We start from the raw sequence: 23,284 nt of genomic DNA on the forward strand, positions 1-23,284 counted from the left end.
ATTTTGATTGGCTCTGGGCTACCGCCTCGTGTACCACTTTTTTCTTATTACCACATGTTGACGTCATCGGTGATCTGTTTCTGAACTGACGCATGGCAACATGAAATCTGGCTATTTGTTAAATCTTAGTTCTATGGTTACTGCGTTGTTGATTTCATCATTCCCTTGCTGCTTAGACCAGCGGTTAGCTTACTGTTTCATACTGTCATAAATCTTGTTTTAGATCCATGTGCCGGTGTGACTTGTAAAGAACCAAAGACGTGCGTCGTTGACTCAGGAGGTAAACCGCGATGCGCATGCCCGAGTGAGAGAGACTGTCCAGTCACTGTCAACACTGTCTGTGGAAGCGATGGAAAAACATACCTGAATGACTGTGTCTTGAAGGCAAAGGCTTGTGAAAAAGACACGCCCGTAGTTGTGATTATGGATGGATACTGTGGTTAGTGTTTCTGTTTCTTTCTTACAATAGCGAAGATATCATTGACTTCACTTTTTGTTACTAGTAAATCTTAAGACGCGAGTACGAGTTCTGAGCATGCGTAAGCAATTACGGTAGATGAACTTATCTGTAAATATTTATATAATAACTCAAGTTATTCTCGCATTTTGATTGGTTCTTGCCTATGATCTATTAGAGGACAGAAGGACGATTGACGTCACCATCAGCTTTTATGCGAATAAAGTTTAATTACTTATTATGTAAAACAAATAGATTCCATGTTGCCGTGCGTCTGTTCAGGAGTAGATCACAGAAGACGTCAAAAAGTGGTAAGAACATCAGTGACACACTCGGCTATTGCCTCGTGTACCACTTTTTCGTTCTTATCACATTTTGACGTCATCTGTGATCTATTACTGAACAGACGCACGGCAACATGGAATCCATTTGTTAAATGATGTCTTATATAAGGAAGGTTTGTCATTCAGTGTTTGATAACACTGATATCAGAGCAATTTATTGTATGTATTTCCTTGTATTTAATTCATGCTTACAGGACCATGTGACCTCACTACGAGCTGCAAAAATAACGCTGTTTGCACAGGAAACTTTGACGGCTCAGTTTCATGCAAGTGTCGCACTGAAGACGAGTGTCCAAGCGATGGTGATGGGGTTTGTGGCTCAGACGGACAGACATACGCCAATGAGTGCCTTATGGATGCAGCGGCTTGTGCTGACAACAAGACGGTAGAACAGCAACACCTCGGACCATGTGGTGAGATGATTTGAGACTGTAACACTTCCTGAATCGTATAAATAACGTTCTGTTTCGACTTTCTGTTTTTGTAATGAAGGGATTAGAATTTTTTTTTTCTGCTGGCGATAGCAGACTGAAAAAACAGAATATTTTACTCTGCTCTACGAGCAGATGAATGTGCAAGGGCCACGCTCTACAGGGTGAAGTTGTCCTAGCAGCCTCTTTATAATGAAAATTCCATAACCCTCTTAGAAGGTTAAGTCAGTCCCCTTTCCTTTCTAGGCACCTGTAAGCCAGATAGTTGTCAGGACAACGAAGTGTGTATCGGTTTTAAGAATGGCTCATTGTCGTGCAAGTGCATTGAAGTCAAGGACTGTTCCAAGGAGCAAGACACTGTATGTGGCACCGATGGCGAGACTTACCTGAATGAATGCATTTTGAAAGCAAAATCTTGTGCTGCGAAGGACAACGTTGGAGTCAAACACCGCGGGACTTGCGGTATGGCGATTAAAGAGGCAGTTGTAAATTTTACGGTTTTATACTGAACCAGATGATGTTCATTAAACACAAAGAGTATTTAAGCAAATACACTGAGTGACTGAGGCCCAAATTTGGTGGAAGATACCGCGGGTGTACACAGAAAATATCAAATTTGGTCAAATTTTTAGGCATTGCCTCCGTTTCCTGCATCAGTGCTTTCGATTGTTTCAATAACAATGGAATTTAATGGGCTGACGTGACAGGTTGCCCATACGCAGAGACGTGAAACTCTCCCTTTAAGTGAAGATTATGACACTATTCTGCTTGGGTTAAGCGCAATGGTTTAATTTTGTCACTGCGGTTTCTCGAAACAAATTATTAGGGACTTTAAGATTACGACGGCGGCGTCGACGAAAATGCCACAAAAAAATAAAGTAATCTTGCAGAGGCCACGTGCGTAACGCCTTTTTGGCTCATTTTTTTGGGTATTCGTCTTAAGATCGACGTGAAGTGAGGTTTTAACGACAGCGCGACCATACAAATGCGCATCTTTTGTTCTCTATTCTTACTCTTAAACTGCTCCTACCAATTTATTTTTGGGATACTTCGTCCATAATATACGACGTTGACGAGATGGGATAATCGCGAAAGACATACAAATGTGCCAAGTTTCATTTTTAGGTGACGTTTTCCAGGTTTCACGACGTCGACGTCGTAGATCTTAAAGTCCCCATTTTCTTTTGGCTCTTATTTGCTCAAGATTTCGATTTCCCCATGAGCTGTACAAACCAATCATCGTTCTTTTGTAATTAACTATTAACAGGGATGGTGTTGATTAGATAAAAAACACAGAGTTTAGAAATAACTGAGGAGAAAGTGCTTCCCTTGCAGTGATGTCTGCCGCGAAATGGCTTCTCGAAGTACTTGTACATGTAGGATACGTCAGAGTGAACCTTTATACCTCTAAGAGAGTAACTTTAAACCGGGGAAAATAATGTTTGCAATAAAATCTGTTGGACATCTTTTTCAAAAAAAGGTGTTTATATTGCAAAAAAAAAAAAGGATTTTAGAACCGATGATTATTTAAGCCTCAGCCAAGTGCCAAATCCTCGTAAAAAGGAAAAGATCATTTTACAGCGAAAACAGAATCACTGCCAACAACACTGAAACGTTATTTGGAATGTAAACTTAAGAAGGTTCTTGAGGCTTGTAACATACTGCTTGTCATTTAATCCTGAAAATGTTCATATTCTAACTTATTTCTCTCTTTCAAGAACTTTCTCGAAAAATGACATTAACTAGAATCAAGTAGGTTACCTTCCGTAAAGCGCTATGTTCTTCACGCCAAACTTTGCGTGAAGAACAAATTTCGCCTCGACGCTTGCCGTTTTTCGTGAGCGTGAAGCGTGGTCACGCTGTTTATTTCTTTATTTGATGGTGACGTAAGATTTTACCCCTTTGCAGATGTCTGTGAGAACATTCGCTGTTCTAACGGCAAGAGGTGTGTACCAAACATTGACCAGAGTGCCAGCTGTCAGTGTCCAACCGAGAATGACTGTCCTCGAGACTACGAACCCGTCTGTGGCAGTGACAAGAGAACTTACATAAACCTTTGCAGATTGAGAGTGGAAGCTTGCAAAACGAGCCAGCCGATTGAGATGGACAAGAAGGGAATGTGCGGTGGGTGAAGTTTTGGGAAATTCGTACATTATCATTTATGCCCTGTTGTTGGATTCTTTCCATGACATCCTGCGCTATCTTTTCTTTTTGAAATTGTTATCCCTTTAATTGAAGGGATTTTCGTTTGAGGGCTTTTTGTTTTTGTTTGTGGTTTGTGTTCGCGTTGGTGCCCTTTGTAGCGATATCTCGCTGACACTGCTCTTCAAACTTGGACCTTCGAAAGATACCACTTTTAGTTATCGGAATCCAAGTGTGTATCAGCGATGACCAATTGGCTCATCTAGCCGAGTACTTGTCTGTGGAGGGACCAATAATAAAAGACCACGATAAGCGACAAGAGTATTTGAGACACTGAACTGGGAAGACAAAAATGAGGGAAAATCACCTTGACGTTACATTTTCTACTTGCACTCTCCCCTCTTCCCCGGCCTCCCCCCTTCAATGTTGGTAACGGAAAAAGGAAGAGTTGGCGATAAGAAAACAACATTGTTTGGGGGGGAGGGGTTTAGATGGAAAGACTGACTTTGGGGGAGGGATTTGTCCGAGATTCCGGGTTCAGGTCCCGCTCCGCTCCTCTGGAGTTGTTGTTGTTCCCAGGCTTAACTCCTCGGCCGCGCTTGTAAGCAGCCAACTGGTTTGCCTCTCACCGGTTTGCATCCTTAACTCTGTTTTGTTCATTTGTATGGCTTTGTTTTTCATTCATTTGAGGACCACTATGTAAACTACTGGGTTACCAGTAATCATTGTTCACCTTCGTTAAATAAGGACTTGTATAAATTTGCTTTGCTTTTCGTTCTTAAAAATGTAGATCAGTGAACCATCGGAAACCTCTCTGTCATTGGCAGTGGGTTTTCACCAAATGCACAGTATCTTCTATTGTAAGAATTATGTTGTAGAGTTTGACACAACGATTCAAAACTAAAAATCTATTTGTTTCTCGTGATAACATTAGATCCTTGTCAAGCTGCACGCTGTTTGAACCATGCGGTGTGTAAATTCCACTCTGACGGCTCCACCCAGTGCGACTGCCCAAGCATTGAGAAATGCCCAAATACGGTAGATCCCGTATGTGGTAGCAATGGCTTGACGTATGATAACGAATGTAAATTGAGGGCATTGAGCTGCGCGAATGGGGCGGAGATCACAGTGAAACACAAAGGAAGATGCGGTAAGGTGCTCGTTAATTTTAGTTGCTGTTTTTTTTATAGTTAATCACATGATTTCGAGTGCAATTTGGTAGAAATAGTGTCTAGTAAATTTTTCAGACCAGCAAAAGCGCGGAGTGCAATTTTGTAGGCTGAAAAATGTATCAGTGCTTCTTTATTCCATTAATTGCGTTCTCCTAACGTGGAACGCAAATTCTAATCTTGGGTATCCTGTGCATAGGATTAGCTTAAGAAAGTTTTCGTTTTTCGTCCGTCTGCTTTTTCAACGCCATCTTGAATTACGTCACATGCGCAAATGACGATCGCGCACCTGGTGATTGTTTGCATGGACTCAATTTGATTTTTGGCAAGGAACATTTAGAGTAATAATCTCTCATACAATTTCAAGATTTCAAGACTTTCAACAATTTAGTTTTTGTGACGTTATCACCTCTTTACTCCAAACTTCCCATTTTTAGCCGTATTCCACAATCCTCACATACCAATACTTGCGATAGACGTCCTTTACATAAATGCATCGTATTCATGGCATCTCGGCTCGTCTAGTGATTTCAACCTCCAACGTTCTCCCAACGAACGCACTTCATAATCAATGATTACTCCTAGTGACAAGCTCCGAGCTTCTTGACAAATATGTGGCCAATTTCCATATCTGACTACGACGACGCTCAAGGCATTTTTAAACGTGGTTTGCCACAGGCATCCCACGTAAAAAAGGATGCCAGAAAATCGAACCAAGTGAAATTTTGCAGCGCGCGCTTTGATTTTCTGTGAAGTCCATTGAACTGATGGGCTGAAACTGATTACAATGTGTGTCAAGTCATTGAACTGTAAACTTGGAAACGTGCATTTGTAATTTGTACTCGTGTTACAAAGTTGCACCCGTGTTACTTGAGAACAGCACTCTTTTTTAGCCGACCAGAACTGAATAATTTTTTCATGTATATTATTAATCAGAAAGCGTTCTTGTTCAAACGAGACTGATTTGTTTTTAACATTGTTTTGCAAACTAATTTAAGGTCCTTTCGTGATGCTAGTGCCCTTCTTAAAAACAATAGCAATGATAATGTCCGCAATTGAAGTGAAGGAATTAATAATAAGTTTTTTACCCCGGTAAATGCACGAAGAGATGTAACTCAGATTTCTTATTTCGATCGTCACTCTGGGATAATTATTTGTTTAAAAATCTGAGTGGTTTAAAAATAACTCAAAAGCTGGTATATGTAGAAGGTAAAACAGAGTATGTATAAAAATAAGTTACAATTTTACACTCAAACACATCTTATATAATTGTGTGAAGAAAAGGAGACAAATATAAAAAAATGTAGTTTGAGGTATGTGTGGTCCTCTTCAAGGAACGATGGTGTAATCGAAAATCAAGTCTAGTGGTTTAATTAAGGATACCTGAGCGCAACAAGTCTTGTTATCACGTGGCAAATCACGTCCCCTCGATGACAAAATTTCTCAAAATCTGGTTAACGTGTTGAGTTATTCGACTTCTAAACAAGACCACTGTCAGTAGGTATGGCGTCAATCCCGCTTAAATAAAAGCATTTGTCTGCAAGTAGGTCGTAGGCGGGTAGAATGTCAGCATTACTTTTTAGTGATACTTTCGTGTTTGCAGTCAATCAGGATTCAAATAGTTTCTCATCTGCTTTGACCCCAGGCCCCTGCTCGTTCTCTAGTTGTCAGAACTATTATGGTCAATGCACTGTGGCAGCAAATGGTACTGCGCAGTGCATATGCCCATCGGCTGACCAGTGCCGCGCGGTCAAGAGGCGGATTTGCGGAGACGACGGGAAGACGTATGCTAACACTTGTGTCCTGGAGGCGCAGTCTTGTCAGATGAAGAAGAGAATTGAAGTTCAAGCAAGAGGAAAATGCTGTAAGTACTCATCGTAAACATAGGACCGAAAACCTCGTATTGGGCAATCTTTGTTTACATCTTTTGCCTCATTAGCAGTCAGCCGAGGGTACTGAATATTGAAAGTGCATCTCTGAACAATAGACTACTTCGACGATACGGCGGCCATTTTGAGTTACATTGTTCCAAAAGCTATTATGGGATGCCCAGGCGGCGAATACATATTAATTTTGCCCATATTAATTTTGTCATCCCGTAGTATCTTTTTAAACAAAAGAAATCAAAATGACCGCGGTAGTCTATTAAACGAGATAAACCAGGCAATCTTTTGAAAATTCGAGATTTTACGAAAAATGAATGTTGCTACAACTCTTGTTTTTATACCACAAGGAGAAATTGGATTTTGATCGCACACTTGTGGAAGCGATCTGGTTAATTATTTCAACAAGCTTAAATTTTATAACTCTGTCTTAAAACTCAGTCGTAGTGTAGTAAGTAACGGCATTGTCCTAACTTAATAACAAGGGCGTAGGCAGGATTTTTCATTTGCGGGGGCGGAAGCGCTCTAAGGGACCGGTATCTGGGAAGAATAGGGGGCATGTTCCCCATCCCTCCCCCCGGAACCTTCGGATATGCAATTGCAATTCCCTGTATTCTCCACAGGATACTTTGTAAAAAGAAAATCAAAATTCAAGTACTTTTTTTCATTAGCCCGGGAGTATTTCAGCTACAATGGTGTCATTTTGGTCGCTTCAAAAACTTGCACAATAAATTTGACTTTCTCTAGCTGAGATCACTTGAAATTTATAAAGCAATTTTTGTTTTGTTTTTCAGAGTGGGGGGGTCACGGGCACCCTAGGACCCCCTCCCCCGGCTAAGCCCCTGAATTACGACGTTTAACAATTATTCGCCGAAGGCGATCTGAAAAATTGTTTTAGTATAATTTGCTTGGGTGATTATTTGAAAAATATGTGTTTTCTTTAGGGACTGGTCAAAAAGTATAGGGGGGGGTGGGCCGGAGCAGAGAGGGGGTGGGTCATGAGGTTTTGAGCCTTGTGCAAGGGGTGGGTCGTGCAATTTTCAGCTACCCTTAGGGGGTGGGTCACCCTATTTTATAACATAGACGGGCACACATTTAAGTCTTCATACTAACGGGACAGTTGACCACACTGTCTTGATATATAAAACACAGCCAGGTGAAATTACTGCTAAAAATACTCTCAAATCTGTTGTGTCCTTTTTAAAATGCAATTTTAATAAAATGTACGATTTTTGTTTGTACATTTCATTGCTGTTTAAAATTCTGATGCCTTAGTGTGGTCTCCTATGTTGTAACTTGTTACTTATATTCTAGAAACACGAAACACGAGGTCCTATTTCTTTTCATAACAATAGGTATCAATATTATGACGGTTTGTAAAATGGAAAAAACAAACGAACTAACAAAACAGTCTGAATAGATACATGTAACACTGCCATGTAAAAGTTTCTGGTATTTTGAATACGTTTGTTAGGATTGTCTTGATATTTCTGCTTATTTCATAAATCACCGTTAACATATTGTTCCATAAGCTCGGCCTGTTCAACCGTCATCATCTCTTGCTCTTCAAAATCTTCGTCACTGCTCTCGCACAGAACAGGTTTTATTGGGTTTTTAAGAGGAAACCAATAATGCATGTTTTAATATTAGGGGGTGGGTCATGTAATTTCCAACCTTGCTTTAGGGGTGGGTCAGTCATTTTTGTGCCGAAGGGAGGGGGTGGGCCATGTGTTTTTTATCAACCACATTTCCAAATGCTCCGGCCCACCCCCCCCCCCCCCTATACTTTTTGACCAGTCCCTTAAGACAATTAATTTCTTCGTCTGTCAACTCGATAAAAGGCCTGCGGTCATTTTGAAAAAACCGCTTAGGTGATTATCACGTATCACCCAACTAGTGGACTAATGCAAATGCTGCATTTTGATTGGCTACGCTACTAGAGGACTATTAGTAATAGTCCTCGAGTAGCGAAAAGCGTGACGCTTTCTTTCGTTTTATTCCCAACTAAGTATTTCTTCAACTTGCATTTGCTAACTTTATTATTGCCTTTTCTGTCCGACTAGTTGGGTGATACTAAAACAATTAGACCCTTCGCCCTCAAGGGCCACGGGTCTAATTCTTAAATAATCACTTCAAGTGTAACCAATCAGCGCGGAGAATTTTCAATAATTACCTATGCAATTATACCAAAGTTTAACATTCAATGTATTTAAAAAAATTCTCTCCTGTTAGCTCCTTGCTCCAAGGCCACATGTCCAAGTGATCACGACTGCGAAGTAAATCCCCAGGGAAACGCCATCTGCGCATGTCCTCACGGGTGTGGGAGCTTTGGAGAACCCGTATGTGGCAGCGATGGCAAAACCTATGAAAATGAATGCAAAGCGAGGAAAGAGTCCTGCGAGAAGAAAATGGGTCTTTTTATTAAGCGTGGAGCATGTGGTAAGTTCACAGAATATAACCAAAACTGTTGAACTCTTGAGGTGATTCCCTGCTTTTGCATTGCGTAACCCTACTGCAGGCACGGCGGAGCCGGTTAATCCACGTTTATTTTTTTGATATCTCTCCTAGAATGTTCAAAGTATCATTCCGAGCTTCAAGATTTCAAAATTTTCTGGCGGAGAATTCCTCCAGAACTCTCTACAAGATAGCGTCTCCGGTGCTTACTTGTTATCCTCCGCCCCCCCCCCCCCCCCCCCCCCCCCACCAATACAAAACACGTTCTGCCGTCCCTGTACTGCGCTCAATTTCTTGCGTCATTGGCGCGCGAATTAGCTCGCGCACATTGATAAAATGGCTAATTTTCAATGACGCCAAGCTTAATCCTTCGAGGAGTGGAGTAGCAAAGGTTTAGTGTTATTGCCGTTTGTGAAAAAGGAGGGGAAAAGACGGATACTTAACTACCAGACCAAGAACTTTTAATAGATGATTCGTAGTAGTCATAAAATTTCCGGCTGTCGTTGCAAATTTTCGCTTTGTCATTCACCAAGTCGTCACCGGAAATTAGCGGGTCTTACAAATGTGTACCGTTCACGGGTGTGAATTACTTTAGTATTAGTCCGTGTGGATTTTGTAAACATGATGTGAGAAGGACGACAAAACCTCTCAGTGTCGGTACAAGGGTCATGGCACCCTTTGTCTTCAAATTTAAGTGCGAAAATCACAATAACAAGAAAGTAAGTTTAGATTCATTTGTCTACTTGTCGACATTTTCGTGTGAATCACTTAAGCTTATAAATATCGCGGTTAACTAAACATTCTATTTTCCAGGGAAACAAAACCTTTTTAGCAGTAAATTCACATATGACAACATGTAAACTTTACCTGGCCTATATACGCCATTCATCTCAAACGATTCACCGCAGATGTCATTGTGTTACGTGTCACGATGCGTGGGTCATTTATATAAAATATTTGGAAACTTCTGCTCAAACTTTACTGAAGAAAAAATGCATTAAATTTACATTAAAAAGGCTCAAAGTGAAGAAATCAATCATCACTTCCGGCACTCCCTTAATAAAAACTTGGTTACCAAGAAGCTTTTCAGTGATGGTAATGTAGATAAGAGTTGTATTGACAGACGTCATACCTCGCAAGGATTAGGTAATGTTTTCCCCATGGAGTATAGACTTGAAATTGACGAAAAGTAGCAAAATTATGCTGTCGTTCTAGTATTCTAAATGGAAAAAAAGAGAGTTGTCTGTTGGTATCATTTACCCGGTCCCTTTTAATAAGATATAGCAGTGAAACATTTTAAGATTTACCCTTATTCATAAAAATCCGAGCTAAAATTGTGTTAAATCAGCGGACATGGATTCTGCTTGTTACTTGTTGTAAATGCACACCAGTTAGCTTTTATTATGATGAAAATCAACTAGATTGAAGCCTCAGTCAATTTCATCAACTTCATAATTAACCGTATATAAGACGTAGAACTGAAGCAATGGTCTAGCACCCTCATATTTGGAAAATCTGATACGAGTGAAGCCGGAAGGACGTTACCACCTCGGAAACAAAGATCAGTTGTTGGTTCCAAAAACAAAATGCAAAACATTTGGAGACGGGCTTTCTTCAAATCTGGACCCGTACTGTGGAACAGTTTACCTGACAACATCAGACAAATATCTAACAAACAAAAGTTTAAATAAGAACTCAAGACATTTTGATTTAGACTTGCCTATCAATGAGCGTCAGTCATTTATATAAATATAAATATCCAAAAATTATCGATGTTTCTCCGGCCAAAAATGGGATATGTCCGAGCAAAGGACAATTTGACCGGCGCCAGCCGGGAAATTATTTGCAGCTCTGTGCTATGTTGAAGTTGAATATAGATTGTTGCATACAAACATACATTGTTGAATTTTGCAACAAACGACCAATCATATTACACCATTGATTTTGGAAACCGAGGCAGCTGTTTCCGGATTTCTACGAAAGCGCCAGCTCTTCTGGGAAAGCCACTGTCAGGCTATTTACATTTGCATGACATCTTTGCAGCTTGATGTTGCTCTGTATTTTCTGTCAGTAAACTTAAGTAGAACTTGTGTAAAACTTGAGTAAAAGTGTGTTGGTCGGTGATGTAATTAATATTTCATCTTGTCTCTGCATTGTAAACCGACGTTTCTATTCACGCTCACGTAAATCCTGAAGTGTGGCGCTTCCTAATTGGCTAATTACTGTATATTTCTAACAAATTCGACCGCAGTAAGCATATCCTGCTGGCAAAGTTGGACAGTATCATGAGGTGCTCTTGGATGCATCTAGGACGTGCCGCGTTCTTCGTTCTATTACTTATACAATGGGCATTTCTAATCGCTTATGGCGTTCATTACGAAAAGGATTCTTTATGGCCTCCCATAGTACAAGGTATTTTATTTGTACCGGCAGTGGTCGTGTGGCTTGTCCTTGTACTTTGTAGAAAAGCAAAACTTCGTTCGTTATTTTATGTGTGGTTTGCGTACGTAATTGCCCTTGTGGCACACATTGGAATCATATTTGGAACTACCGGAGACAGACTTGACAACAAAAGTTTCCTTGGACCTAATGTCCTGAAGGGAGTTCTGTGCGTCACACCTCCTCTGCTGCTGTTGTTGTTACACAATGCCGACGATTTAGATCGATCTGACGAGCGCAAAGATCTAGTGTCCAAGCTTTCTTACCAAATGGCCATTGATCTCTTCGATGTTGTCGACATGATAGATATCGTCTTGGGTGACAGAGAACACGGGAACAAGAATTGCTCGAGTGCAAATACTACAAGAAATGAAAGCGACCCGACCATTGCAAATTCAAGTGTTACCACAATTTGTGAAAACGTCGGAGTAACAATGGACTTCGGAATAGCAATGGTTGTAGTAGCATCTGTCAGTCTACTAATGTCACTTTGGCAATTGTTCGAAAACAAGCTATCAAGCGATGACACAAAGATTCACTTCCGAGCAACAATCCTCCGCAATCTGGCAGAGATAGGTTTTGTCAATTTGCCCTTCTTGATCATTCGCCTAGTGGTGTGGGCAAAGTACCACAGAGATGTGTTTATCTTCATTGCCAAGAACATAATATCAATAGTCCTGTCTATTTTGGAGATAAACTCACTTTGTAAATCACGTTCCATTGAATTTTGGCGAGGGTTATGTAAAAGTTGTTTTAGACTGAGAGAGGTCTAGAATGGCAAGATTTGTTTCTTGTCATTCTTTAGAGACCTTTAGAACAGTGCACGATCGGTTTAGAGGCACGACTTTGTGGAAACTGCTTGGCTCTGCTTAGTCGTCATGACAGTATTTTTGTATCATAGTTGCGAACTTAAGTGATATCTCATGATCAGGATTGATATGTCTGGCGCTTCTAAAGCCGACGTCACCAAGATTAAGAGCTTTCTAGATAGAAGCCGGAAGCCCAAATATATACCTGGGACGGGAAAGGGAAAAAAGTGGACCCCTATTTTCTTTTTTGCTGAAAAGTTTCCCACAGCATGTGAATGAGCTTTTTAACCTTAGCAAGGACGATTTTGTTTTGAAGGGGATTTGTTTACTTTGTGACAATGTTAAGACAGGTAAGAGTTAATTAACTGCATGTTGAAATTTGATTTAATTTAATACATGACATTTATTTCACCTAAATAATAATTTCGTATCAGTTACATATTGTTTGATTTTACATTAACCTAAGAGAAGAATAATATCATTTATCACTGGTATTTTATTTTTATAAAAGATGTTAATGTTTTTATATATTGTTCATTATGGGTCTGGTTAACTTTGGAGTCCACTGTTGGGCGCATCAGAGAACCTTTCTTAGGGCTTACACTAATTTGCAAAACGAAACGACCTGAAATACAGAAACAATCCTAAACATTCATTAAGGACGGTGCCTACTAATTCAAAGGTATTTTTGCGCAGTTTACTGAATGTGCAGGAAAAGCAGATCTTAACAAGTGTTATTGAAATCGTTGTATTTTCAGTACAGTTGGCTCCACTTGACCAAATAGTTGTGTTGTATTTCTTTTAAACTTTCTTTTAAGATTTTGAGGGCCGTTATGAATGGTTTTTGAGCGCTGTGAGTCCCTGGTATACACACGAAATTCAGATTGGATTCCTCAAAATAGAAAAGGACCCTGAATTTCAGGTGGCTGGAGTTCCCATGGACCCCCAATTTTTAAAATTAAAACTAGTAGGAACTCTGCAGGACTGTTAGGGTATAATCATCCACAGATCCTTGCACTTGAAGCAAACAAAGGAAGACAGCTTATTTGCCTTTAATTTTGGAGATCTTTACACAGGGGCCACGGTACGACAAAAATCACAGTGGTCCCTGCTTGTCACACTGGATCATGATTCTGTAGAAGATCACAATTATAATTAGAATCATATTAATTATAAGGATACAAAATTCGTATTCCATAACATTATGTACTTGTTATATGTTTCAATAGCCTAGTTTCAGAGACGACCATCGAACACTGTGATATATTAAGGTAACCGGAAGTTGTGTTAAGCTATGTCATCATTATTCTCTTACGCAAGCTGCTTAGCGAATAAAGTGTAGTGTTGCGTTAGCAATCTAAACTGGAGTTGTTTATTGTCTCAAGCTATATCCTTGCTAATATGTTACATTCTGGTAACGAGGATGGGATGTTCTACATGCACTAGGACGCACGAGAAATCATGGGAAGTCTTGACTTTCTCTGTCTGAGAAAGAAGTGTGTTTTCGGCTAAGGTCGATCAATGAAAGTTTGAGCACGAGCTATCGATCAAAATGGAGGCAACTGGACTGTTTAGGATGTACTGGAAAAGCAGGATCGAGGATCGGGGATCTTGAACAATAGTAATAATAATAATAATAATAATAATAATAATAATAATAATAAAAGAAAAACGAAAATAACAGGAAGTTGTAATGTTGAACTTTCCGTGACTTTCGTGTCAAATTCTCTGTTTTGTTTTTTGAGAGAAAGGCTTATTTTATTTATTTATTTATTTATTTTATTTAGCGAAACGCCAGGAAGGCATCGTGAGTTCTGGTTCAGTAGCAGCCAACCCCTACAGATTCAGCATGTGGTCACATAACGAAATTTCGATCTAGTAAACAGCCAGTGCTACTTAAGACCATTTTTTCTTGGACCAAAACAAGTACACAAAATTGTACTTATTGTCGTTCGTGGTTATTTCTCCGAGTTCCTCGTATTTTTATTTTATTTTATTTTATTTGTTTTTGTCTTCTTTTAAAAGAGAGGTTATGAACAGTCTTTGCCCGCTCCTTTTTTTCTTTTTTCAGTCTGTAGAGAAAACGAACTCATAAACGCAGGAAACAGGTTTTCTTCGGTTCGGGTTCATTCGCCTGCAGTGACCATTTTCACTGCGTTCGCGTGGGAAATTACCCTGCGAGTAGAGTCTCTTTCGATCTTCCTAGACTTGTTGCTCAAAAACAGAAGGGACTTAGTTGGGTGGTATTAAACTGCAGCGTTCCAGGCAATTTTTTCAAGTTGGGAATCATTAAGACCATTTAAGGGGTCACCCAGAAGTCGTACCAGCAGAGGCCCTTAGGCTCACATGTTCATACGACGAAACAGATCTTTTTTTTTTAGGTTAAAAACCTGGCTACCGGCCTATTAATCATTTGTCAGAGAGAAGAAATTCCTGTCATCTTTAGAAAAAATAGACACGCATTGCTTACGTGTGGTAGTGCAGTAACACAGCGCTTTATTCCATATTGTCAACTGAGCTGCGTTTTGTCTTCCAGGAGATTGAAGTTGTCTTTGCGTAATATGTAGCTCTAATAGTACACAATATTGTTTTGGTATTGTATAACATTGTAGTGCCATGGTAGAAGTCTTAGGTAAATAGCCCTCTGAGAAGACATGTGGTTACTAGCAAAGTACTGAACCCAGAAAGATTGAAGAAAATAAAATGGAATCGTGAAACATTGGCTTCTGGGCTGACATGTTGATCATTTCAAGTTCCCTCACAACTTCTTTTCACCACAAGTTTAAGCGTGCACTCTGAGCATCTGACAGCTTTGTAATAGAAAAGTTCACTGAAGTTAATTCCTGAGCTCCATAAGGGTATATTGTGTTTAAAGATGCACTAAAACGCCATTCGCGTTTAAATGACTTTCGACGCCATTGGAGGTTAATTTAGTGCTCTCCTGTGTGCACCAGAGAAATCTACGCATTACCCCAACCCCCTCAAGCCTAACAAAATACGAACAGAAGACTCTATGAACAAAGACACCACTTAGCAGGGGAGTGACAGGCAAGACTTTTACCGACACGGAAAATAAAACGACGAAATATTACTCATTTTCCGACTGGGATTGCCATACTGGCAACCCAGTAAAAATGACCAAAATCTATGCCTAGTTTTTTTCTTCTAGGGTGTTTAGGGAAAATGTTTAGTTAATCACGAGTTTTAAACTCGAAAATGGTAATGTGGAATTCCTTTACTGATAAAATTATCGTTACATCAGAAACAAGATGATTCTGAGCAGAAACGACCTTTATCAAGGCGATTTGTCATAAACTTGAAAAACGTCGGGCCGACTTTTTTCAAGATTACCCAAATGCAATCCGTTTCAATCTTGTCCTTTTGTGTTCTTTGTTGTATTTCTTTTGTGTTGTTCAACATTTTTAAGTGGTTATTGCAATGTTTCATTCTACTTTTTGGGCATTTTGGGTGTCATGAAATCACATCATTTTGCGTGACATAATCCCTTTAAGTACTCACAAAGGAATTCAAATACATTTTTCAGGTACGTACGTAAATTAACCGGAGAATGACACCAGGCTTTGCGTCATAACATGGATTACATTTATAAAATAGAGCTAAATTTGTCCAACATCGGGGGTGCGCGGCAATTGTCGGAGTGGCTCAAATAGTCTTATTCGTCTGCGTCGTACCATGGAAACGAGCATGGTTTCCCCCCCCCCCCCCCCTCCCTTTTTGTTACATTTTTATCATCTCCTTGACATGTTACGGCAGTGTGCGATGTTTCATCGGAAATCTACGGCAAATTTAATTTCCAGAGAATCACCTTAAAGCCCGAGGAACTTGAGAGGAAAGTTCACCATTAAAACAAACTCATGATCCTTTCCAAGGTGGTATGATCTCTTTTCTCTCCGTGGTAGGACTTGTAACAATTCCGTGCTCACTGAAGAGTTGCACCAACAACGCATTGTGCGCATTCAAGTCAGGAAGAGTGGAATGCCGCTGTCCAGATGTCATCGACTGTTCAACGGTCTCCATACCAGTCTGCGGAAGTGACGGTGCTACTCATAAAGTCTATACCAACGTGTGCTTTATGGAAGTGGAGTCCTGCAAGATGGGAAAGAGAATGAGCCCAGTCACTTCGGACAAATGCGGTAAGCCTTATTGCTCATCGTTTTTATGCCAACTTTGATCTCATTTTGCACAGTACACTGAAACCATCCAATCTCATTGTGTGGCTCATCTTTTTGCTTGTGCCTTATAGGATGTCCTATTTTGCTATTTTTGCCAAAAAAAATCCTATTCTCTTCCTAATCATAACCACTACAGTTTTCTCAAATTTGATTGGTGCATTAACTCCTTTATTTTTCACTAATTATTGTGTAGGGTTGTAATCGGACACTGTAATCGGACACCTGTAACTGGACATTTACATCAGCCAGTCATATTAAGTACACTCAGCTTAATCCACCAATCACAGAATTTATCACAATAACCATAGCAACAACCAGTTACTCTACAAAACTGGGGATTTTCCAAATGGACGAATTTGTAACATTTGACAGTGAAAAAGGAATGCATTTGTTTTCTTGGAAATTGTAATGGTTATGATTAATTGGAGACAGGACTTCGTGTCGTACAATTCGGTCGTAATCATACTCTTGATCAAACAAATCCGACTCCCGCTACGCGGTCTTGCGATTTTGTTAATCACTCGTATGATTACAGACCAAATTGGACTCCACTCAGGCTACGTTAACACGGTACCGGACGAATTTTCTACCGGTTGAAAATTCGACCATTTAGGGGGTTCCGTTCACACGGAACCACGCTAAACGTACGAAAATTTAGACGCCTCGCCGTTCAAAAATTTGAACGCCAAAATCGAGGGCGAATTTTTAGCCGGTATGGTCGAAAATTTAAACCGTCGCACTGAGAACACCTTGACCGTCTAAATTTTTGCACGGCAAAGGAGTGGTTGCATGGATGCGCGGTAACTCAGCTACTATCGTTAGCCTTCCTCTTTCTTGACGCCATTTTGGATTTCGTAAAGTAGCGTTTTGCGCATGCGCATGAACAGATTGTAAAAACACTGGCAAAAATTAAACTTTAACCCGGTTCGTCAGTTCCGTGTGAGCAGAACGAAAATATTGCACGGTTCCGTGCGAACAACATGGCCGGTCAAATTTTTTCAACCGGTAGAAAATTCGCCCGGTACCGTGTGAATCGGGCCTCAGTTCCATTACTATTATAAATACTTGGTAAAAAAAATCCTATCTCAGGACTCATTTCGCCTTTCAACTTGTTTGACACCCTGAGACTGGCAAATCCAAAACTTCGTAGCTCAATTTTCTGTGCCGAGTGAGAAGTAAAAGCTAATTCTATTCGTCATATTCAAAAGTAGTCAAGTCGGGAAGGAATACAGAAACAAACATAAAATTCACAATTAGGTCTGTCAATAGAAAAAGCATCATAGGATTATTACGTTAAGAAAACTTGAGTGTTTTTGAAAACAAACATTGTTCAACAAAATTGAAAGGATTCTCTGTCGCTTTTTATTATCCCTGCTTGGACATTCTCGCTCTGAACATGGTTAATTTAAAGCCATGCAGTTTTCTGAATCCCCCACGTTTATCCCGTTTTCGTTGCACAGTCTGTTGGAGTTTAATTTGATTTTCAATAATTAGAACATTATTTCACACGTTGCTGGAAAGAGGTTTTCTTACATCTTTCAGCCCCATGTGATACCACCAGTTGTGACAACTATGCCTCTTGTGAAGTTCATGGCAGAAAGCCAGTTTGTGTGTGTCCGTCCGAAAAGGATTGTACTTTAAGCGCGGATTTGATTTGCGGTTCCGATGGCCAGACGTATTTGAACGAGTGCTTTTTGAGAGCCAAGAGTTGTAAAGCAGATAAGAAAGTTTTACCCAAGAGGAAAGGATATTGTGGTGAGTTGTCATTTTTTCTTTGGTTGTATATAATGGATGGAAGGTGTGTGTGGGTATTTTTAAACAAATCGTCTCCGCCAATGAAAGGATACTTAACAGCTTAAATGTGGTAGTGTCGAGACAAGTTAAAACTAAAAGAGTCCAAATCCGGTTTAACGGGAAAAAGACACTTAACAATGTAAATGTGGTAAAGTGAAGACAAATTCAAAAGAAAAAATGCTCCCTCACTTCCGATTGCCGTCGGTGGCTGCACAAAAATGTCTCTTGCGTTAGCTCCCTGATTTTGAGCTATGAGCAGACCGCAGATAGCACATTTCTCCCTTGTTTTCCTTGCAAAGAAGCTTCCTCCGCGCACATCTTGTGCCCAAATTTTACTTGAAAAGGCAGCTCCGAGAAAGGGCTAACGCTGGAAACTTCTGCTCGCAAGTCTTTCTGCGGCGGTTAAGGACTCGTCAGGAATTAGCAAGGGGGTGGAAAATAGGGGAGGGTCACAGTTTTTTGAGCCCTTCTAAAGGGAGGGCCGTGAAAAAAAATAAGACAGCAAAGAGGGAGGGTCACCAGAAACTAAGCCACTGTGATTATAAAGGGATGCTTTAATATTACGTTATAAAACGAATACAAACCATGTATGAAAATCATGCCATACAAACAAGACACGCTATTGAAAGTTTTGAACGCTGTGCGTGTGTTTTGGTTTCTGAGCCAAAAGCTTTTTTGGTCCTGTTTCTGCAACAGAGATATCACTTACTTCTTAGGTTTCCTTTATTAAAAGTCCTGAAACATTTTTTTTCTTCTACTACTGCATAACAAATTTGGAGGCATTATTTATCCGGGGGGTCAGTAAATGTTAGAATGAGTTCCAGGGAAGGTTCAAGACATTTCAATCCCTTACCTAGGGAGGGCCATTTTATTTCGTCGCTTTACCGAAAATCTCCACATCCTCCCCCTCCCCCTGCTAATTTCTGACAAGTCTCTTAATTTAACCAAATTGTCGCGTTTTACTACTCACCGACACATGGCAAGTCAAAGGCAAATGTTTCTTATTTGATTTTCGGATTTGAATTTCGCATACTCAAAAACTCGACAAGACTTGGCTAAATTGACAACGCAAACTTAACACTTTAAACCTAAATGATAAAAATTGATTCAATAAAAAAACGCATGGGTGCAGAAAAACAATATCGGACGTGGACGATATCGTGTACGAAAGAACTTCGCGTGGTAATTTTTTCTCTTCCTAGCATCCGCATGGTTGCGTCAGAAGCTGTCATAACGTGATATCGAGGTTTATCAGAGTACCACTAAGCCAATGAAAATTGCTTCTGTGACTGGAAAGTGTAATATTTCTTCTTTCTGTTAGCTATTTTCGCAAATCTCATAATACAGTTCATTTTGGGGTGTTATTTGCACTAAAACAATAAATATCCAGTTACCTGAAGCGTCATACAGTCCCAAGAGTGATTAACTTGTATTGTTTTTATGTAAAGAACCCCCAAAACGTATTGCATTATGGAACTGGGAAAATAGCCAATGGCCGTTGTTTGTTGTTTGACACCAGCATGTCAACGAAATTAGCCAGAGAGTTTTCAAGCTGCTCGGGGAAAGTAACTGAAAATGACAGCTTTCCCTTGTTAAGGAAAATCCCCTTTTTCAATGGACTTCTCAATCTTTAGCTCTACCTTATCTTGGAAATAGTGTTACTTGCTTACTGGAACAAATACAATGGACTGACTTTCATTTTTTTTTTTTTTTTAATCTCAGGTATCTGTGATTTAGTTAAATGTACCGGAAACAAGCATTGTTTTCCGAAACAAAACGGTCTGCACGATTGCCGATGTCCCCTCGAGGAAGAATGCCCATCGTCAGTAGAGAAAGTCTGTGGTAGCGACGGAAAAACCTATGATAATGAATGCAAACTGAAGGCAAAGGCTTGTGAATCGGGCAGTGGACTGGTGCCCACGAAGGACGGAAGCTGTGGTATGTTTTCTCTGCCTCTCAGCCGCCTAATCCCCACCCCCTTCCTTTTCCTTACCAAACCGATATGACGTAACGGCAGCCATGGTTTTGTCCCAGAATAATCCTTATGGTTTCCTTATTTCGTTTTTTTTTTTTTTTCATTTATTTGTTTTCTCCAGTTTGTGCTAGCAATGGAAGGAATGGAGATGGACAAAAATATAGATAAGCTAATTATATGCCCTTTGAGTTATACCACATTCCGAATCCAAATCTAAAGATCCGAATCCAAAAAGTAGTCTGCGGATCCACTCGGCTATCGCCTCGTGGACCCACAGCTACTTTGACAATGTTATGACGAAATTCATGATCAATAACAGGACAGACTCATGAAAAACTGACATCAGTTTGTTAAAATGACATTTTCCGAACACTAACCCTAACTTTGAATTAGAGGTTTTCAAGTGATGTCATCGCCGCCATGATGGGGGACGAAAAGAAAAGAGCACTCATAGCTTGTTTTGTTCGTCCACCAGAAGTCGTACATTTCTCTATTGTTACTGGTGTCGCTAGTGGTTGAAAACGTCCTATTGCTAAATTGAATGTTTGAATTGCCGAATGCACGTTTAAATTTTGGCAGTAAAAACGCGCCATATTTATCCACTAAGCTAACAGGTCCTAATTAACAATTAGATTATGAGCTCGAGATTTCTATGAGGTGATAGTTGATGAGGCCGAAGGCCGAATCAACTATCACCTCTTACTAAAATTTACTTCAAATAACGGTTTCCAATTATTTCTTGACGTATTATTAAAGTTTGGGCTGAAAAAGATCGCTCGGATTGAATCTAAGTTGTGCGCGCGAGCGCATCAGCTTTTTCAATAATTTCAACTTTTTTGAAAGTCAAGAAACCGTAAATGTCCTTCGTTTAGACTTCTTAGAAATTTAATTACCATTTGCATCCAACTTTTCCTCCAAAACGTTGGAAAAACGAAAAAAAACGTCGTTATTTCCAAGACGACCTCCAGCCACTGCACACTAATGGCTGATAGTGTTCAATGGCTCGGCCAATCAGATTACAGCATTTGCATTAGTGTACTAGTAGAATTCTACTAATACGTTTTAGTCCAAACCCCCTATTTGCCTTATTTCCCATATTTCTAGGAATGATAGAGTTTATACGTTTTTTTTTATTACATTATTGTAACGAATACCAAGAAACGTGATGTTGGTCGTTATGTTGTCAGAAACTTGCTCTGGGATGAAATGCCGACCTAACCAAGTCTGTAAAGAGGTGAAAGGAAAAGCAAAATGCCAGTGTCCCGTGATAAGCGACTGCAGTCACTTGCCAGCGCTGGTGTGCGGTTCGGACGGAACTGAATATCCAAATGAGTGCTTTCTGAAGGTCAAGTCTTGTCGGGCCTCATCCAGAGGTGACAAAGGGTTGAAGCTTTTGAACAAAGGAAAATGCGGTGAGATGAATACACAATGTTTTCTTCTTTCTTAAAGGCTCACCTCTGAACGAGAGGCTTTTCGACCGTTTGTTTTTGTTATGGAAATTCGCATTGCTTATCGCAGTGATCTGATTGGGTGAATTTCAGCTCTGACTGGATTTTTATATATGAAAATTGTTCCACGGCACGCAATGTCTGTCGAGTGAACGCGAGCCTATAAGTCAGAAGAGACAATGACAAATTTGTGTTTGCCCAAAACTTTAAGTTGTAGAATTCACGTCCTTTTGAAGGGCGTGGCCAAGTTACGAATTAATAGGCAATTTCCGAGTTCATGCCAGCCTCCTCTTCAAATCGAGTCTAAGTGCGACGTGTTTGTTGTGAAAATTACTTTTCATTCATATGTAAAGTAGAACCAGTTACCACCACAAAAACTTCGCACTTAGGTCATGTTCGCTTTGAAGAGGAGGCTGACATGAACTCGGAAATGGCCTATTAAGGGAGCGCGCATAAAGCTGTTTTTTTTTTTACTCATAAAATTTGCAACTCGGGAGAGTTAATTAGGCTTGAGATCTATGACGTTGAGATCAACGAAAACTTATTGATCTAGTGCGTTCAACGTCTACAAACTAGATGAACTATAAAGGAAGTGAATTTGGAGGAAAGATTTGAACCTTCAAGAAGATTAGGTCTTTTTGTGTTGCTGTCTGGAGGACGAAGACGAGAGTTACGGCTAGAACTTAACTATAACTTCTCTTTATTGGAATCATTTCGCGATTATTTCAAGTCGTTCGGCATGGAAAGTGTGTATGAACTTTCCAGGAATAGTACTGGAATGAACAGTATGTATGTTTGGAGAGACAATTGACAAGTTATCGCCGGGTGCTCACGTCCTTTAAATTTGATTATAGACCTCTTTCGTAATGGCGGTCAAATAAAATATTCATTTGTTTTAATGCTAATAAGCCTTTCTAGCGCTCGCTACAAGGAGCAAATTTCAAAAGAATGTTTGTTTCAAAATGAGGCCAGCAGGTCTAAGTAACATAAATCCAAAAGAATATAAAGGGAGTCGCCATTTATGACAATGGTCTATTGCGTGTCGTTAGGGACCTTAAGATCTACGACGACGACGACGGTCGACGAAAACGTCACCTCAAGATATAACTTGGCTCTATCATAAGTCTTTCGCGATTATTCAGTCTCGTTCACGTCCTACAATATGGCCAATTATCCTAAACAGAAAGTGGTACGAGCGGTATCAGAGTGAAAAGAGATAATGAAAGATTCTCTGTTGCATGCTTATGTTGTCGTCAAAACCTCAAACAAAGAGTATTATGGTATTTTCCGAGTCGAGAAATAGACCACTTTCGATATATTAAAGTTCGGTCCTAAACAAAATGCATCATCTCGAGGCTCTGGGGAATAAACTCGTACAAATTCTTATATTTAATCCCCAGAGCCTGGAGATGATGTCTTTTTTTTAGGACTGAATTTTAATATATCGATAGTGGTCTATCAGGAATTAAGGCCTCCTTCACACTAATTCGTTTTCGCTTGAAAACATTTGATAGGCTTTTGCCAATCATCTGCCCTTCCAAGGCCGAAAACGCCGATGACAACAAAGAAGTTTGAAAACAATGACGTAAAAAGCGTGAAAAATTTTTGAAAAGTAATTTTTTTTCCCTTGACAGCGACCTTGTTATTTAATGTTATTTACAATAACCGGCTCTAGATCTGTGTTTTCGAACAACGTTCCTTCGCATTTGCTCATAGTCACCGCTTTAGCTACATTGTGTTATACCT

At 39.9% G+C, this 23,284-nt stretch overlaps 2 protein-coding genes across 2 annotated transcripts in view; both read left to right on the forward strand.

Moving 5' to 3' along the window:
- Positions 1-23,284, forward strand: part of LOC137996199 (uncharacterized) — a 260,410-nt gene that overhangs the window by 200,384 nt on the left and 36,742 nt on the right. Inside the window, exons 118-128 of the mRNA XM_068841623.1 lie at positions 224-439; positions 996-1,214; positions 1,479-1,694; positions 3,141-3,356; positions 4,309-4,524; positions 6,189-6,407; positions 8,659-8,865; positions 16,049-16,282; positions 17,864-18,076; positions 19,838-20,053; positions 21,278-21,502. Of these exons, the coding sequence (XP_068697724.1) occupies positions 224-439; positions 996-1,214; positions 1,479-1,694; positions 3,141-3,356; positions 4,309-4,524; positions 6,189-6,407; positions 8,659-8,865; positions 16,049-16,282; positions 17,864-18,076; positions 19,838-20,053; positions 21,278-21,502 (2,397 nt within the window). The remainder of the gene's footprint in view (positions 1-223; positions 440-995; positions 1,215-1,478; positions 1,695-3,140; positions 3,357-4,308; positions 4,525-6,188; positions 6,408-8,658; positions 8,866-16,048; positions 16,283-17,863; positions 18,077-19,837; positions 20,054-21,277; positions 21,503-23,284) is intronic.
- LOC137997876 (uncharacterized) lies at positions 10,608-13,693 on the forward strand. Its single transcript, XM_068844193.1, has one exon. The coding sequence runs from the start codon at positions 11,166-11,168 to the stop codon at positions 12,090-12,092; it is 927 nt and encodes a 308-aa protein (XP_068700294.1). The 5' UTR covers positions 10,608-11,165; the 3' UTR covers positions 12,093-13,693.

This window comes from Montipora foliosa, chromosome 3, assembly GCF_036669935.1.
Source record: "Montipora foliosa isolate CH-2021 chromosome 3, ASM3666993v2, whole genome shotgun sequence".
NCBI lineage: Eukaryota > Metazoa > Cnidaria > Anthozoa > Scleractinia > Acroporidae > Montipora > Montipora foliosa.

Excerpts from the sequence above, each read along its gene's own strand:
- LOC137997876 (XM_068844193.1), top strand. The coding sequence starts at position 11,166 with ATGAGGTGCTCTTGGATGCATCTAGGACGTGCCGCGTTCTTCGTTCTA.